This window comes from Pan troglodytes, chromosome 12, assembly GCF_028858775.2.
Source record: "Pan troglodytes isolate AG18354 chromosome 12, NHGRI_mPanTro3-v2.0_pri, whole genome shotgun sequence".
Taxonomy (NCBI): Eukaryota; Metazoa; Chordata; class Mammalia; order Primates; family Hominidae; genus Pan; species Pan troglodytes.
The window spans coordinates 15975897-15994911 of record NC_072410.2 but is presented as its reverse complement, the minus strand read 5'-3'; the positions used below and the strand labels follow the sequence as shown (position 1 = coordinate 15994911).

Below are 19015 nucleotides of genomic sequence, written 5' to 3'. Positions count from 1 at the left end.
ATATTAATCCATCGGTACAGTAAAGAAATCTGTTTTTCTACAAGAAAGTCAATATTGAAAAGGTTATGCGCAGTCAGGAGTTCGAGACCAGCCTGGCCAGCATGGTGAAACTCCGTCTCTACTAAAAATACAAAAAATTAGCCGAGCACGGTGTCACGTGCCTATAGTCCCAGCTACTTGGGAGGCTGAGGCAAGACAATTGCTTGAACCTGGCAGGCGGAAGTTGCAGTGAGCCGAGATTGCGCCACTGCGCTCCAGCCTGGGTGACAGAGCGAGACACTGTCTCAAAGAAAAGAAAAGAAAAGAAAAGGTTATGTGCTTCTGGAAGCATAAAGAGGTATAATCTTTCTGTCATTTTGGCAATTTGCAAGACTTAAAGATGTTCATGTCCCTTGTCTCAGTAATTCTGTTTTTAGGTATCTCTATGGAAATAACTTGCAATGAAGACACTTTTTGTTGAAGTTTTTATCAGAGTATGATTATTAACAGTGGAAAAGTTGAGAAAACTTGGATGCCCAATAACAGAAAGTAGCAAGCAAATTATGACTACTTCATAAAAAAGATTATATTGCCAATAAAAGTGATATTTATAGTTTTAATACGCAGACTATGGGAGAGAATTCATGAAGGAAGCAAGATAAATCATACATAAACAACCATTTAGATGAAAAATATGGCCAGATGCAGTGGCTCATGCCTATAATTCCAACACTTTTTGTTTCTGAGACGAAGTCTCGCTCTGTCGCCCAGGCTGTCGTGCAGCAGTGTGATCTTGGCTCACTGCAACCTCCGCCTCCCGGGTTGAAGCGATTCTCCTGCCTCAGCCTCCTGAGTAGGGACTACAGGCACATGCCACCACCCCCGGATAATTTTTGTATTTTTAGTAGAGACGGGGTTTCACCATGTTGGCCAGGATGGTCTCGAACTCCTGATCTCAGGTGATCTGCCTGCCTCGGCCTCCCAAAGTGCTGGGATTACAGCTATGAGCCACTGTGCCAGGCCTAATCCCAACACTTTGGGGGGCCTTAGGCAGGAGGATCACTTGAGCCTAGGAGTTCGAGACTAGCCTGGGCAACAAAGGGAGCCCCTGTCTCTACCAATTAAAAAAAAAAAAGTATCTGGGCCGAGTGGCATGTACCTATGGTACCAGCTACTCAGGAGGCTGAGGCAAGAGAATCCCTTGAGCCCAGAAGTTCAAGGTATCAGTGACCTACGATCATGCCACTACACTCCAGCCCAGGTGACACAGCGAGACCCTGTCTCAAAATACAACAAGGCTGGTCGCGGTGGCTCACACCTGTAATCCCAGCACTTTGGGAGGCCAAGGCAGGTGGATCACCTGAGGTCAGGAGTTTGAGACCAGCCTGACCAACATGATGAAACCCCGTCTCTACTAAAAATACAAAAAATTAGCCGGGTGTGGTGGCAGGCATTTGTAATCCCGCTACTTGGGAGACTGAGGCAGCAGAATCACTTGAACCCGGGAGGCAGAGGTTACAGTGAGCCGAGATCGCACCACTTCACTCCAGCATGGGCGACAAGAGCAAAACTTGGTCTCAAAAACAACAACAACAACAAAAAATACATGCCACCCCCACAGCACCACATTCAAACTCCCCCCAGCCCAACCCACACACAAAAGGAATACAGGAAAATATTAAGTCGTTATTTCTGGGTAATAAGATTATGGGCAATTTATAAGAATTAAGACGGAGACCATTTCCTCTGAAACATATAACTTACCAACATCGTATCTAGCCAAATCTTCAAGCTCTGGTTCTCGTACATCAATGTTTCCAATATCATCGCTACCAAGAAAAGATGTATCCTTAGGTGACTGACTAGAAAACAGAGCATCATATAATGCAGACTGCCCGCTTTTGTTGGCAAAAGTTTCAACAATCTCTCTTAAAAAATCTTGCTTGCCACGACTTAAGTTTAGCAACATGTGCCCTGAAAAAAAAATTTAAGTTATTTCCATCACTTTAAAAATACAGATTGTATTTGCTCACGTTGTCTCATTTGTATACCCAAAGGGGAAATAACATGATTACTGCAGACCTAACCCTCCAACCCAAAAAATACAGCTGGACAACAAAACGGGTGCTTATGTAGCAAATGAAAAGAGTACAGGTTTAATATTCTCAGTATCTACATAAGACAGCAGAAGGGGGAAAAAAGACAGGAATGTGTATGAAAAATGCCAAACGTATTTGCATTTTAGATGAAAAGGTCTGGATTTAAGTGGCCATAGGAGAACCGGGACAAGCTCTTATTCTCTGATCTGATACACTGATTTCTGAACCTGGCTGATCAGAATCCTCCTTTAAACAGCTTTTAAGAATTATTTCCAGCTGGGCACGGTGGCTCATGCCTGTAATCCCAGCACTTTGGGAGGCCAAGCTGGGTGGATAATGAGGTCAGGAGATCAAGACCATCCTGGCTAACACAGTGAAACTCCGTCTCTACTAAAAATACAAAAAAAAAAAAGAAATTAGCCGGCCCTGGTGGCGGACGCCTGTAGTCCCAGCTACTGGGGAGGCTGAGGGAGGAGAATGGCGTGAACCCGGGAGGCGGAGCTTGCAGTGAGCCGAGATCACGCCACTGCACTCCAGCCTGGGCGACAGAGTAAGACTCTGTCTCAGGAAAAAAAAAAAAAAAGAATTATTTCCAGGCCTTGTTCCCAGAGATTTTTATGCCATAGGTTTACAGTAAGCAATCAAAAAATCATAGTCTCGGATAAAGTACTGATACATGCTATAACACAGATGAACCTTGAAAACCTTGCTAAATGAAAGAAGCCAGTCACAAAAGACCACATACTATATGATTCCATTTATGTGAAATGTTCAGAAGAGGCAAACCTACAGAGACAGATGAGCGGTTGCCAAGGCTGAGAGGTTTGGGTAAAATGGGGAGTAACTGCTAACAGGTAAGGAATTCCTCATGGAGTGATGAAAATCTTCTAAAACTGACTGTGGTGACAGTGGTAATACTCTACGAACACAGTAAAAGCCACTGAACTGTACACTTTAAATGGGTGAAGCGTATGGTACATGAATTATATTTCAATTGAACTTTTTTTAAAAACCCTCCTTCGAGTTAATTCTGCTGGGCAATTAGGTTTGGTTACCACTACACAGTTGTGTCTCAGCACACTCACAGAGGCACCCTCGGGATGCCCAGATCAAAGACATAAAAAAAAATACAGGCAATTTTCATCCAACTGTGACACCATGCAAAGGCACTTATGAGAGCCCTGCAAGGGTAGAAGGAAAAGAGAAAAGGAAAAAAGTAGAAAGTCACTTTAAGGACTGAAAGCCTAACTCCCACAAAAAAAGTGGGCTATGGAATAAAAGAGCAATGTGAGCTTTGGCCAACAGCCTAACTATACACCAAAGCTTGTAATAACCTTGATTTAATATTACATCTTGCTCTTTACAAAATTCATCCAATTTTATATCAAAACTGCTCCTTATAGAAAGCATTATGTTTCTTCAGTTCACTGCTTGATTCAATGGCCACCTAACTACCTTAAAGTTTGTATCTTAGCAAAATCACAGGTAATATGCAACAGACCTTTAGGATTCATCCCAAGCCAAAAATGGGGGAAAAAATCCACAAATTCCAAGAGCCTAATATAAGGTAAGTATATATCTTCTATCTTCCTCACTGTGCTCTCAGCTCTTTAAGACAGATCCGTATCTTCTTCATCTTTATATCCCCACAGCAGTGTTTTTAGAATCAGCTGGTGTTAAATGGTTAGCAAATCAATAATTATACTTAGTTCAGGAAGTGACTAAATATTCAGGATAGAGGCTCTAGCAGCCAGATGAAGAAAGAGTTAAGAAATCCTCTCCACCTAGGAACAAACAATATCAAATATTCTTTTTTTTTTTTAAAGAATGTGCTATTTTTCGCATCTCTTCCATACCTATTGCTCTTAACTGATATGGCAAAAAGAAATAATTTTGACAAATTATCTCCTGGACAGATGAAGATTTTATCATAAGATATGCCTTAACAGAAATTCCTTTTTCTTTTTAAATTAAATTAGTTTAATATTACTATTACCTGATTGGCTCAGTCGGTCACAGGCCATCATTTCCAGCAGATTTTGTCCAGCTTCACCTTTTATTAATTTAATCTTTGGTCTTGGAACCTAATAATTTTAGAATCAAAAATCTTAATTTGATGATACCCATACTTCTAATAGTAACATGGTCTTATCTATTACACTGTACTCTTTTTGATAATGAATAAACAGTTAACCGTTAATTAAACTGAAGTGGAAAAGACTGCAAAAACTGGGAACCAAGGAACTTATATAACCTATGAAAGATAGGCCAGGTACAGGCGTGGTGGCTCACACCTGTAATCCCAACACTCTGGGAGGCCAAGGTGGGCTGATCACTTGAGGTCAGGAGTTCGAGACCAGCCTGGCCAACATGGTGAAACCCAGTCTCTACTAAAAATAATAAAAAAAAACAAAGAGCCAGGCGTGGTGGCACACACCTGTTAATTCCAGCTACATGGGAGGCTGAGGCACAAGGATAGTTTGAACCTGGGAGGCAGAGGTTGTAGTGCGCTGAGACTGCGCCATTGCACTCCAGCCTGGGTGAAAGAGCGAGGCTCCATCGCAAAAAAAAAAAAAAAAAAAGAGGGGCCAGACATGGTGGCTCACACCTGTAATCCCAGCACTTTGGAAGGCCAAGGTGGGGGGATCGCTTGAGCCCAGAGTTCAAGACCAGCCTGAACAACACGGTGAGACCCTATCTCTAAAAAAAGTTTTTTTTAATTAGCCAGGCATGGTGGCCCACACCTGTGGTCCCAGCTACTCAGGAGGCTGAGGCAGGAGGATCACTTAAATCCAGGAGGTCAAGGCTGCAGTGAGCCATGATCAAGCCACTGTGCTCCAGCTTGGGCGACAGAGTGAGACCCTATCTCAAAAAAAGGAAAAAAAAAAAAAAAAAAGCATACACAGAGCAACTCTGAGAAATTAGTTTCTACTAAAAGCACATTCATGTTACATTCAGAGAAATGGAAAATTTAATTACATTACTTTTCTACCCTGCATAAATAGGACAACAGCAGATGTTGTCCTATTTGAGTAGATATGACACCCTACTTTAAAAAGTACAGGTGAAATGACACTTGGAAATGCCACATTGTAGATAACACATTTTCAGAGTATGGATAATAGGGGATAGCACTAGAATAAATGGGACAACCAGGAAATTAAAGAGATCCTAATGCAATAACCTATGGAAAAAAAAAAAAAGCATGATGAATAGAATGGCGAAGGGAAGACGTGACAGCTGCCTTCAAATATTAAAATTATTTTATAAAAGAAATCATCAAAAGAAGAAACAAGACCAACAGGTAGAAGGCTTGAAGAATATTTTTATTCTATATAAGGAAGTACCAAGAGCCAAACCACCTAAAGATGCACTGGGCTATCTTGAAAAGTAATGAATGTCCATCACTGAAAACGTCCAGTCATAGGCAATGCCCGCTTACTAGAAACACGCCAAAAGTAACTATATGGGTGACTAGAGCATCGGCTTTTAATTCTATCACCACTTTCTTAATTGGTGGTGGAAATGTAATTTGATACAACCTCTTTAGGGTTAGATATTTGGCAACAGCTCTAAAAATTATAAATGCACAGATATACTTTGATACTGCAATTCTTTCAGGAATTCATCGCACAAGTTAATCATTGCTAAATTACTTGAAGTAGCATTAAAAAAAAAAAGTAAAAGCAAGCTAATGTCCTGGCTTTAGGACCCTGGTTTTAAAAACTCCAAAACTACAGTACATCCATACAATGGAATAATATGCAAGCATCCAAACTAATGAGAATGCCCTTTATATATACTGACATGGAAACATCTCCAAGATACAGTTAATGGAAATAAAGTAAATGCAATGTTCAAATGTTTTCCTCCTTCTTTTAAAGACAGGGGATATATGTGTGTTTACTTGGAGATGCATAAAACATTTCCTGAAGAACACACAAGAAAGCAATAACATTAGTTTCTTTGGGGGTGGAGAAAGTAAATAACTAGGGAACAGAAAGGAGTCTTCATAGCATATTCTTAAGAGCCACCAGAATTTTAAACCATGTATATATAATTCTTTCCAAACATGCTCATTTTTCAAAATATATGATTTATGAACCTAAAAGCTTCTGATTTTGAATTTTAGAAATATTCGTATCGCCTATCCTTTTACTCACAAGTTTTCTAAACATCATGTCAAAGTTTGTCATCTATATGTTGAAAAGAGCACACAAAGTAAGAAACAAAATGTTGACATCATTCTTTTTGTTTTCAAACTGACCTCAATTCATAAACCCGGCCTCTTTTACAAAATTATTCAACAGTTGAATTTGTGACCAGTTAATTAGTTGTGAATCCACTCAATCAAATCATCTCAATTCACTATTTCCTTTTTTTTTTTTTTTTGAGATGGAGTCTCGCTCTGTTGCCAGGCTGCAGTGCTGCAGTGGCACGATCTCGGCTCACTGCAACCTCCGCCTCCTGGTTTCAAGCAATTCTCCTGTCTCGGCCTCTCAAGTAGCTGGGACTACAGGCACCCGCCACCATGCGTGGCTAATTTTTCTATTTTTAGTAGAGATGGGGTTTGACCATGTTGGTCAGGATGGTCTCAAACTCCTGACCTCAAGTGATCCGCCCGCCTCAGCCTCCCAAAGTGCTAAGATTATAGGTGTGAGCCACCACGCCTGGCTATTTCCTCATCTTAACTAAAAGGTTTCAAGATACTTTGTTAACTACCTAGCTGCAATGCAGATGTACTTACTAGAACCACAGGTAAAGCACACCCACATTGAGGCACAATATTTTTTAAAAGCAGAGAAAGAATGTATTGCACATTTGCATATGCAAAAAATATTTCTGAACACCCAAGAAACTCCTAACAGTAGCTGTCATCTAGGAAAGGAGACCTGAGTGAATGGATTAAGAGGGAAACTAACTTTTTATTATTAAAAGTTCACAGTCAGGTGTGGTGGCTCATACCTGTAATCCCAGCACTTTGGGAGGGCAAGGCAGAAGGATCACTTTAAGCCAGGAGTTCAAGACTAACCAGCCTGGGAAACATAGCAAGACCTTGTCTTTACAAAAAATTTAACAATGTAGCCAGGCATGGTGGCAGGCACCTGTAGTCCCAGCTACTGAGCTGAGGCTGAAGCAGGAGAGGATCACTTGAGCCCAGGAGTTCGAGGATGCAGTGAGCTATGATCATGCCACTGCACTCCAGCCAGAGCAACAAGAGACTCTGCCTCCCAAAACTACATATCAAAAAATTTTAGGCTGTGCATAGTAGCTCACTCCTACAATCCCAGCACTCTGGGAAGCTCGAGCCCAGTTCAACGTTACAGTGAGCTATGATTACGCAACTGCACTCCAGCCCGGGTGACACAGCAAGACTCTAACAGACACACAGACAGATAAATTTTAAAGTTTCCATTAAAAATAAGAACTATTGGCAGGGCGCGGTGGCTCACGCCTATAATGCCAGCACTTTGGGAGGCCAAGGTGGGCGGATCATGAGGTCAGGAGATCGAGACCATCCTGGCTAACATGGTGAAACCCCATCTCTACTGAAAATACAAAAAAATTAGCTGGGCGTGGTGGTGGGTGCCTGTAGTCCCAGCTACTCGGGAGGCTGAGGCAGGAGAATGGCGTGAACCCAGGAGGCGGAGCTTGCAGTGAGCCGAGGTCGTGCCACTATGCTCCAGCCTGGGCAACAGAGTGAGACTCCGTCTCAAAAAAAAAAAATAAAAATAAGAACTATCAGTTACTTGAGAATTTCTATAAGAACCTTTTAATGTTGGTATTACCTAGTGAACCTCACTAAATCCATGAATTTTCACTAATCCAATTCCTTATGAACACAGAAGTTTCTACTGAGCAAATATTAGCACTTAACATGTGAACTGTCTATCAACGGTGTTTTTAAAAGATTTACAGGCCGGGCTCGGTGGCTTATGCCTGTAATCCCAGCACTTTGAGAGGCCAAGTCGGGTGGATCGCGAGGTCAGAAGATTGAGACCATCCTGGCTAACATGGTGAAACCCCATCTCTATTAAAAAATACAAAAAATTAGCCAGGCATGGTGGTGTGTGCCTGTAATCCCAGATACGTGACAGACTGAAGCAGGAGAATCACTTGAACCCAGGAGGCACAGGTTGCAGTGAGCTGAGATTGCGCCACTGCACTCCAGCCTGGTGACAGAGCGAGACTCCGTCTCAAACAAAAATAAAAAGATTTATATTAGGCAGGGCATGGTGGCTCACTGCCTGTAATCCCAGCACTTGGGAGAGGCTGAGGCGCGAAGATCACCTGAGGTCAGGAGTTCGAGACCAGCCTGACCAACATGGAGAAACCCCGTCTCTACTAAAAATACAAAATTAGACGGGCGTGGTGGCGCGTGCCTGTAATCCCAGCTACTCGGGAGGCTGAAGCAGGACAATCGCTTGAACCCGGGAGGCAGAGGTTGCAGTGAGCCAGATAGTGCCACTGCACTCCAGCCTGGGCAACAAGAGCAAAACCCCGTCTCAAAAAGAAAAAAAGATTTATATTAGAAGGAGGCGCCTTCTCTAAAAGTAATGAATCCTTTTTTTCCCTCCCCAAGCAAAAAATCCTTCCCTAAAATTAACAATCATTTTTCTAAGCCTGGTTTAATGCTTTTTTGGAAGACTGCTTATTTCTTTCCCTTTCAAAAGTTATGCAAGCTCATTAAAAAAAAAAAAAAAAAAAAAAGGCTGGGTGTGGTGGCTCACGCCTGTAATCCCAGCACTTTGGGAGGCCGAGGCAGGTGGATGACTAGGTCAGGAGATTGAGACCATCCTGGCTAACACAGTGAAACCCCGTCTCTTATACTAAAAGTACAAAAAAAAATTAGCTGGGCATGCTGGCAGGTGCCTGTAGTCCCAGCTACTCGGGAGGCTGAGGCAGGAAAATGGCGTGAACTCAGGAGGTGGAGCTTGCAGGCAGCCGAGATCGTGCCACTGCACTCCAGCCTCGGCGACAGAGCGAGACTCCATCTCAAAAAAAAAAAAAAAAAAAAAAAAAAAGGCCAGGCGCACTGGCTTGCGCCTGTAATCCCAGCACTTTGGGAGACCAAGACAGGTAGATCACGAGGTCAAGAGATTGCGACCATCCTGGCCAACATGGTGAAACCCCATCTCTATTAAAAATACAAAAAATTAGCTGGGTGTGGTAGCACGGGCCTGTAGTCCCAGCTACTCGGGAGGCTGAGGCAGGAGAATCACTTGAACCCAGGAGGTGGAGGCTGCAGTGAGCCGAGATCACGCCACTGCACTCCAGCCTGGCGACAGAGAGACTTGGTCTCAAAAAAAATAAAAAAATAAAAAATAAGAAAAGGTTTTATGTTTTCAAAGATTAATAGATATACTGTTACATATACACAATACAGTCATAAATGTTATATACATGTGTTTCAATTAACATGTTAAATTGCAATCATATTCTTCTATCATAGGCTATAAAGCCATTGCCCTACATCTACTTATTAGGATTTTGTCCAAGTAACACATCTTTTTGAATCAAGCTTTACCCATAATACGAGATTACATCTTTATCATGTTCCCAAAAACGGCAGAGTAAAAAGATCAAACTCTTCAAATTTGTCTACAAACAAATCATGGCAATGCAGGCTTTCGACAAGAGTGCATTCAACATCCCTGTTTCACCAGCCTCACCAGTATTGTGTATGCTTAGTTATTTTCCACTGTATCAAGTTGACTATTTCATTTTAACTTTAATTCCACAGGTTTGTTCACATATTGTCATTACATACCAGAGCACACCTTCATTTCAAACACATCAAGACTCAGTGAAATGTCAATTGCTCCAAGTGGAAGACTTACCTGAAATGCTATGAGATAGCACAATGCAGCCAGCTCAGAGAGAGCTCGCCATTGAACATTACTACTATGCTGACCCATCTTCAAAAGCAGAGAACCAGCATGCATGTAGAAATGTCCTTTCATTTCTAAGAAAGTAGCTGACAGTTCATCATTTCCACCCAAAGATTTCACAGACTGAAGAGCACTATCAAAACTGTAATATGAAAATATCAAACAGATAATACACACTTACTGCACTGTGAATAATCATGGTTTATTTAATTCAAAACAAAATAAAAATTTTATTTCAAGCTTCATCTTCCACATTCAACTAATAATTATTACTCCCCGTGTTATAAATTATGAATCACCTAATGCTTTTTTTTATCCTGCATACTTCCTATACTTCATGCTTAACCTCTCAAATGATATTCCCAGTTATTTCCAGCCCTCCAATCACAGGATAAATATAAGATTAGTGATTATAGGTGCACATTTCAAAATAAACCAGGATAAAGTTGGGAGACTATTTTGTAGTTTCTTCCTGATCATATAATTTCATTATTTAATTAACAGTTGTAATTTCTCAAATTAGACATACCATTTCCAAATTATAAGTAAATAACTGACAGGTATTTGAGTATCAATACAGTAATTGCTCTTTTCACTATATAGATCATTACAGCGTTTAAAATAGTCTGCCTTTATTTATTTTATTTTATTTTTTTGAGACAGAGTCTCTCACTATCGCCTGGGCTGGAGTGCAATGGCACGATCTAAGCTCACTGCAACCTCCACCTCCCAGGTTCAAGTGATTCTCCTGACTCAGCCTTCTGAGTAGCTGGGATTACAGGCACCTGCCACCATGCCCCGCTAAACTTTTCTTATATTTCTAGTAGAGACAGGGTTTCACTACGTTGGCCAGGCTGGTCTTGAACTCCTGACCTCACAATCCACCCAGCTCAGCTTACCAATGTGCTGGGATTACAGGCATGAGCCACTATGCCTGGCCTACTATTTGTAATCTATATGCTAAATTAGTTCTTCTAAATCCTAATGTTTCTCCAAATCCTCACTTTGGAAGAAAAGTAAAAGCAAAAAGCAAACACTTAAACGTGAAGCAAGATTTTAAAGTGGCTTACAATAAAGCAACCAGAGCAAGTGAGGTCTAAAGATCTCTGAGGGTGCTCAAAAACCCCTTCAGGGGATCCATGAAGTTAAAATTACTTTTACAATAATACTAAAAAAAAATGTATATTTTACATACTCATTTTCTCATGTATGTAGAGTTGAGTTTTGTTTTTGTTTTTGTTTTTGGAGACAGAATCTCACTCTGTCACAAGGCTGGAGTGCAGTGGCACAATCTTGGCTTACTGCAACCTCTGACTCCCAGGTTCAAGCGATTCTTCTGCCTCAGCCTCCCGAGCAGCTGGGACTATAAGTGTGTGCCAACATGCCCGGCTAATTTTTTGTATTTTTAGTAGAGACAAGGTTTCACCATTGTTAGCTGGGATGGTCTCGATCTCCTGACTTCGTGATCCACCCGCCTCGGCCTCCCAAAGTGCTGGGATTACAGGGCTGAGCCACCGCGCCCCGCTGAGCTGAGTTTTCTAGAGGCTTCATGACATGTAATAGTTTTACAGACTGAAAGAGGAAGTAAATGAGAATCTAGCTATGTTCTATTAAGCGAGACATTAAAAAGATTCACAAAAATGTAAAAGCAATGACACTTTTCTGACTACTTTTTTGCTGTTGGAAAATAATTATTTTTCATAAAAAATACTATTATTGGCCCTGTGCGGTGGCTCACACAAGTAATTCCAGCACTTTGGGAGGCCGAGGCGGGTGGATCACCTGAGGTCAGGAGTTCAAGACCAGCCTTGCCAACATGGTGAAACCCCTTCTCTATTAAAAATACAAAAAATTAGCCAGGCGTGGTGGTAGGCACCTGTAATTCCAGGTACTTGGGAGGCTGAGGCAGGAGAATTGCTTGAACCTGGGAAGCAGAGGTTGCAGTGATGCAAGATCACACTGTTGCACTCTAGACTGGGCAACAAGAGCAAAAGTCCATCTCAAAAAAAAAAAAAGCTATTATTATTAACACACAATAGAGCTTCTTATATTTTTAATGGATTACATTTTTTGTTTTAATTTCTAATGTAATAAACACTGATAGAAATAACCCACATACAGCCGGGTGCAGTGGCTCAGACCTGCAATCCCAGCACTTTGGAAGGCCAAGGCAAGCGGATCACAGGGTACTGGAAGGTCAAGAGATTGAGACCTTCCAGTACTTTGGGAGGCCAAGGTAGACGGATCAAGAGGTCAAGAGATCAGGACCAGCCGGGCGTGGTGGCTCACGCCTGTAATCCCAGCACTTTGGGAGGCCGAGGCGGGCAGATCACAAGGTCAGGAGATCAAGACCATCCTGGCTAACACGGTGAAACCCCATCTCTACTAAAAATACAAAAAATTAGCTGGGTGTGGTGGTGGGCACCTGTAGGCCCAGCTACTTGGGAGGCTGAGGCAGGAGAATGGCGTGAACCCTGGAAACAGAGCTTGCAGTGAGCCGAGATGGCGCCACTGCACTCCAGCCTGGGCGACAGAGCGAGACTCCGTCTCAAAAAAAAAAGATCGAGACCATCCTGGCCAACATGATGAAACCCTGTTTCTACTAAAAATACAAAAATTAGCCAGGTGTGGGCTGGGCGCGGTGGCTCACGCCTGTAATCCCAACACTTTGGGAGGCCGAGGAGGGCAGATCACGAGGTCAGGAGATCGAGACCATCCTGGCTAACACGGTGAAACCCCGTCTCTACTAAAAATACAAAAAAATTAGCCGAGCGTGGTGGTGGGCGCCTGTAGTCCCAGCTACTCAGGAGGCTGAGGCAGAAGAATGGCATGAACCTGGGAGGCAGAGCTTGCAGTGAGCCGAGATTGCCCCCCAGTACTCCAGCCTGGGTGACAGAGCGAGACTCTGTCTCAAAAAAAAAAAAAAAAAAAATTAGCCAGGTGTGGTGGCGGGCACCTGTAGTCCCACCTATTCAGGAGGCAGAGAGAGGAGAATCACTTGAACCCAGGAGGCAAAGGTTGCAGTGAGCCGAGACTGCACCACTGCATGCCAGCCTGGCGAGAGAAAGACTCAGTCTCAAAAAAAAAAAAAAAAAAAAAAAAGAGCTTGAGACCATCCTGAACCCCATCTCTACTAAAAATACAAAAATTACCTGGGCATGGTGGTGTGCGCCTGTAGTCCCAGCTACTCGGGAGGCTGAGGCAGGAGAATCGCCTGAACCAGGGAGGCGGAGGTTACAGTGAGCCAAGGTCGTGCCACTGCACTCCAGCCTGGTGACAGAGCAAGACTCCATCTCAAAAAAAAAAAAAAAAAAAGAAAGAAAAAAAGGAATCCACATACAAAGATCATCGATGTCCTTAACAAAAATGTAAAAGGAACTTGTGACCAAAATTTTGAGTATACAAAGAATACAAAATAAAACATCCTACATGTTTTCTAAAATAATCTTAAAGTTATGTTAGTTCTTTTAGATACTGCTCTTACCCTACCAATTTAGGACACTATGTACTTTTTCAAGAAAATTACCTACTCCCTGCACTCAGTGAAATGAACTTCTTTCCTTATACCAGATGGGGAAATAAATTAACTTCCACATGGACAGCCTAAACTAGCAATCAGTAAACTTTTTCTACAAAAAGGAGGAGAATACTAATCTGGCTTTACAGGCATACAATCTCTGCTGCAACCACTCAACTCCAACCTTGTAGTATGTAAGCAGCCACAGACAATACATAAACAGAGGCATGCTGTATTCCAATAAATATTAACAAAATTAGGCAGGGGCCATATTTGGCTCACAAGTTCTAATCAACCCCTGCTCTAAACTAACATCTTTATACAAATCCAAGTGATGTTTCTGTTCAATGGAATTTATTTTCAAAATGGAGACACTGGTTTTCAAAATCAAAATTTAGGAAAAAAGGTAAATCACATAGTTGAGTTATTTTGTTTCTTAGCTAAAACAGTATTTTCTGAACTACCAGTGATGCTAAGTGCTTATACTAGTACATGTGAACCTAGCCATCTGATGACAGATGAACTTTAATTTTCACTCAAGATTATACTATTATAAAAAATAAAATATGAAATAGCAGTTAGAACATTCATTTTAAGCTTGACTATGACAAAACTGAGTATTTAACCATAAGGCTAATTTTAATCAAGCTTGAACTATAAGAGTTCTCTAAAAAGGAAAGTCATATAAAACCAATTAGAACTTCCCCATAAAAGAAGAAAAATAAGATTGCCTCCTAGTGGTTCACTGTATTAACTATAACTCCTAGGTACATTATACAAATAATGATTCAGTGAAGAAGTTTAGAGCAATGAACTTACTGCAAAAAGAAAAACTGCAATTTATACTAAAGCATTCTTCTCAAAGTCAACGTACCTTTCCAGTAATTCTCTACTTTCCTGCACATCTCTAGTGGAAAGCGTAAGAAGCATAAGATTAGCGTAGGCCAGCAGTAAGTCTGTATTGGTTGCTCGCCAGTCACTTTTATCAGACTCCAAACACTGTAAAGACTCCAGATATTCCTATTTTGTGGAATGAATAGTAAGTTACAAAACTTAATCAAATGTTAAGAAATTAACCATTTTAAGCCTACAAATTCTTTTTCTCACTCCAACCACGTTTGTGAAACCATATTGATTTTTATATCGACCTTATAAAACACCAAAAATATATATGTATCATAGTTATCTCCCCAATCTTCCCATTATAAATTTAACTGATCCTGGTAAAAATTTCATTTTATAACTGTTCTACATAAATAAAAGAAATTTTAAGTCCTGCGGGGCACTGCTGCTTTAGTACAAAAAGATGTATGCTAATTGCCTACATAGAAATGTAAAGACCCAATAGCTTTTATCTACCTTAAGGGTCTGTACAACACACGAATTCCACTCTAAACTTGAACGCAAAGCTATGTTCCTCTCTGCCTCATGGCAGTGGGCCACAGCATCCTTCAATCTTTTAGTTGAGCGATACACCTCCACTAGCCGGATGTTCACATGGACGTCATCAGGTCTTACATAAAGTTCTGACTGAATCAAGTCAAAAAGTTTATTCCATCCATCTTCACCTTCACAATCTAGAAGCTGTTCCTATTTAGAGGGGAAAAAGAAAAATTATTAGAGTAACACTTGTGCAATTTTAAACAAGTCATGCTCCCAAAGAGCACCATTCCACTATGTCTAGTTTTATGATGATGCCACCAAAAACACCATCCTATATAGCTTATTCATCCCTTCTGAGAGTTGCTTACAACCCAGAAACTAAGCCTCAAGAACTGTATGTGAAGAAAAGCATCTGTGATTACTGCAGTAGCTCATACTCTCTTCGGAGACTACCAGGACTAATGCCACACATTCCTGTCCATCTGAGTCACCACCAGAAGCCTAGACCTCCCCAGTCAATCCTCAGCAACAAGGTCCTTATGTTCAAACTGCTCTGTATCTCCTTAAATCTGACTCAATCCCGCATCCCCTCTCCTCCCACTGTTCTGTTACCTTCATCACCATCTCAAAGCACTGTCATCACCTCCTGACCTTAAATGAAGACAGTATCTTCTCAGGATAACCCCCACTACCATGATGGCTTTTTCTCTCTGAACTTACACACAAGGAAAGGAAGTAGGGTTTGTGGCCACTCGCTTCTCATTTGCGATGCTCTTCCATCAGCCTCTCAAGAAGCTAGGACCACAGGCATGCACCACCGTGCCCAGCTAATTTTTTTTTAACGTTCTGTAGAGATGGGGTCTTGCCGTGTTGCCCAGGCTGACTACTCAGTTCCTTAATCACCTCATCTCCAGTGATGTTATCCTCTACTCCAACCTCAACCATCCACTTGCCACTGACACAGGTCTTCAAAATCTGTATTTTGGTCATACCACCGAAACCACCATACCATCCTTCTTATTCTTCCACCTCACTGAGGGCCTACATACCCTTACTTTCAGAAATATACTTCTCCACCACATGACAAGTTCCCTTCAAGACAATAACATCATCAAGTTTTAAACACCTGTAAACACATATAAATATACACACTTTCTTCTGTCAGGCAAAAAATGCTATAATCCCTTATATCCATAATTACTGTTTGCTTACAGATCCCTTCAACTAATTCCCTCTTTTCCTCAGAACCCTCCCAACTGGTTTCTGTGTGCTTACATTTGGCAAATCATAACCCCAAGCTAAGTGATTTCATTTTCATTATCTCAACCATCAAACTGGTGCTGCCTAAAACAAAATACCATTTTAGTACTAATACTCACTTTCTCCACTCCGACACTTCACACCTCCTCCTATTTCCTCAACTTCCCCATACCTTCCTTTGACCCTCACTTTCAACTTATAACCTAGATTCATCCTTCACTGAGAAACCTGATGCTATCACATATAAATTCCATTTTACCTTACCTACTTAAACTCGTCTTTCCCCAACTCTCAAGACCAAGCCACCCATTAGTACTCTGTATTTCATTCCCCTCTCTCCTTTATCAATTTCTCCTCTTCTGGATGAGATGGATGATACCCTGGCCTCTCCCTATTGCAAAAGCCCTAGTCTTTGACTCTATGTTAAAAAAATTTTTAAAAACCACTATGAGTGCTTTTAAAAAGTTATATCTCATACTTGAGAGAAAAAGCCTTCTCAACAGTAATACTCTCATTCATTAAACAAATGTCAGAAACTGTTTACCTTAGCAAGCCTTAAATTTTAGGAGAAATGGAATTACTTTGCATGACAGTTATAAATCTCATGGATTTCAATTCCAAAAAAAAAAAATCTGATACAGGAAAGGTGTAACAGTGCCTTCAAGTTATTAAAGAAAATCTTTAAAGAATGCTTCAAAGTATCTAACTCGTTACACTGCAAGAACAGAATCTCCTATCATTACATACGTTCTTTAACACTACTGACACCAGAGTAACGGGATTGCCACGCCCAATATGGGAATTATGTTTGAGGCATAACACCTAAGAGAGTAAAGAAATCTGCACAATTAGACCTCACGTTTTAGACTAATATTTAAAATCCAGCTGCTTATTACTGGGGAGAAAAACATCAGTAATATTTATCTTTGGAAGCATCTTCAATGCTTTTTCAGCTTCAAAAATCTGTACATGATTGTTCATAGCAGCTGAACAATAGCCAAAGCCTAGAAATAACCAAAATGCCCCTCAAAAGTGAATGGTTAAGGCTGGGCACAGTGGCTCACACCTGTAATCCCAGCACTTTGGGAGGCCGAAGTGGGTGGATCACCTGAGAACCCGGGAGGCAGAAGTTGCAGTGAGCCGAGGTAGCACCACTGCACTCCAGCATGGGCGACAGAGCAAGACCCTGTCTCAAAAAAAAAAAAAAAAAAAAAAAAAAAGTGAATGGTTAAATTGTGGACCATGAAATACTACTCAGAAGTAAAGGAACCAACTAGGGATATACAGAACTTAATATGGATCACAAATGGTATTATGCTGACTGAAGAAGCCAACCTCAAAACGTCATGTGCTTGGCTGGGTGCAGTGGCTCATGCCTGTAATCCTAGCACTTTGGGAGGCTGGGTCAGGCAGATCACATGAGGTCAGGAGTTCGAGACCAGCCAGGCCAACATGGTGAAACCCCGTTTCTACTAAAAATACAAAAATAAGCGGGACATGGTAACATGTGCCTGTAGTCCCAGCTACCCGGAAGGCTGAGGCAGGAGAATCGCTTGAACCTGGGAGGCGGAGGTGGCAGTGAGCCAAGATTGCGCCAGTGAACTCTAACCTGGGCAATAGAGCGAGACTCCGTCTCGAAAAAAATGAAAGAAGAAAAAAAGTCACATACTTCATGATGACATTTACATAACATTTTGAAATCACCAAAGTATAAAGATGGAGAACAGATTAATGGTTGCCAGAGGTCAGGCATAGTGAAGAGAAGTAAATAGCATGACTACAACTCTATAAAGAATATCAGGACCAGTCAACACACTAGCAAGAACTTCCTACCATTTTTAGTAATTACGTCTTATATACTAGAGAAACCACCTTTTGTCTTTTGCTTGAAAACCTTACTATCTCAAAATGCAATCCCTTCTACTTTCAGACAATAGTTATTAGAAAACACTTCTTTAAAATATCCCTAAATTGTCATCCTGTAGGTAATTTTCACTTAATGAAGCAAAAATTGTATACCAGATGGAACTTAATGTAAATCTTAGCTCTACTTAGTTTACAGCTACTAAACTGTAAAATCCCTAAAATATTAATTACTCCAGAAGGGTAAATGAGATGTCACTTATAAAGTATAACAATGCCTAATAAGACAGTAGATGCTCAGAAAGGTTTTAACACACTTTTTAAAAGAAAATTTTTAAAGGAAACATAAACACCTGGGCTTAAGGTTTGCTATTGAAAAGTAATTTAAACTCCAAATATTAGAAATGGTTATGTCTTAAGTTTTCTCCCTTTATGTTTTGTTTGTTTACCTTTAGTTTATAAACTGCAGGACTTCCTGGGAAAAGTTTAGCTGCTCTTTCAACCCAGTATTTTGCTCTTCCATCAGTAACATCATTTTTACAAAGCAATTCTGCAATCTTCAACACAAGATCTTTTTGTGTTGGGTTTAATTCCACTGAACGCTAATATCAGAAAAGAAATTAAAGATTAGTAAATAAATTGTATGTATGTATGTATGAGTATATATACTTATATATAAAGGTTAAAAAATTATCACTCCAACCCTTAAAAAATTCTACTTCTAGAGAAAACATGTTACTTCAAAGGTGTTAAAATAAAAGTGTCTTGGAATTCTCTGGAAATGAATCAAATAAAAATTATATTTGTGTCATTTGAATGCAAAAAACACAAAAGAACACCATTTCTGACCGTGTTAGACTTACAATTTATAGGTGTTAAACAATTCTAAATCTGTTCTAAGCTGTGTCACGTAATTGTACTATGATACCAATGCCTGTTTTATGATATTCATAAAATATATTTGACTTACTTATATAAATTTCTCTGGGCATCATGTGTTTGGCTATGCAAAGGCTATATTT

General features: G+C 40.7%; 1 protein-coding gene across 18 annotated transcripts in view; it reads right to left on the bottom strand.

Moving 5' to 3' along the window:
* LOC736102 (E3 SUMO-protein ligase RanBP2-like) overlaps nt 1–19015 on the bottom strand; it is a 64915-nt gene that overhangs the window by 34201 nt on the left and 11699 nt on the right. For 15 of the 18 annotated variants that reach the window (XM_054678690.2, XM_054678692.2, XM_054678694.2 and 12 more), the window contains exons 4-9: nt 18443–18595; nt 14847–15077; nt 14362–14507; nt 9920–10112; nt 4075–4162; nt 1744–1953 (exon numbers count right to left, since the gene is read on the bottom strand). In XM_054678690.2, the coding sequence (XP_054534665.1) occupies nt 1744–1953; nt 4075–4162; nt 9920–10112; nt 14362–14507; nt 14847–15077; nt 18443–18595 (1021 nt within the window). The other 3 variants (XM_063789452.1, XM_063789453.1, XM_054678698.2) reach the window with 3 other exon arrangements.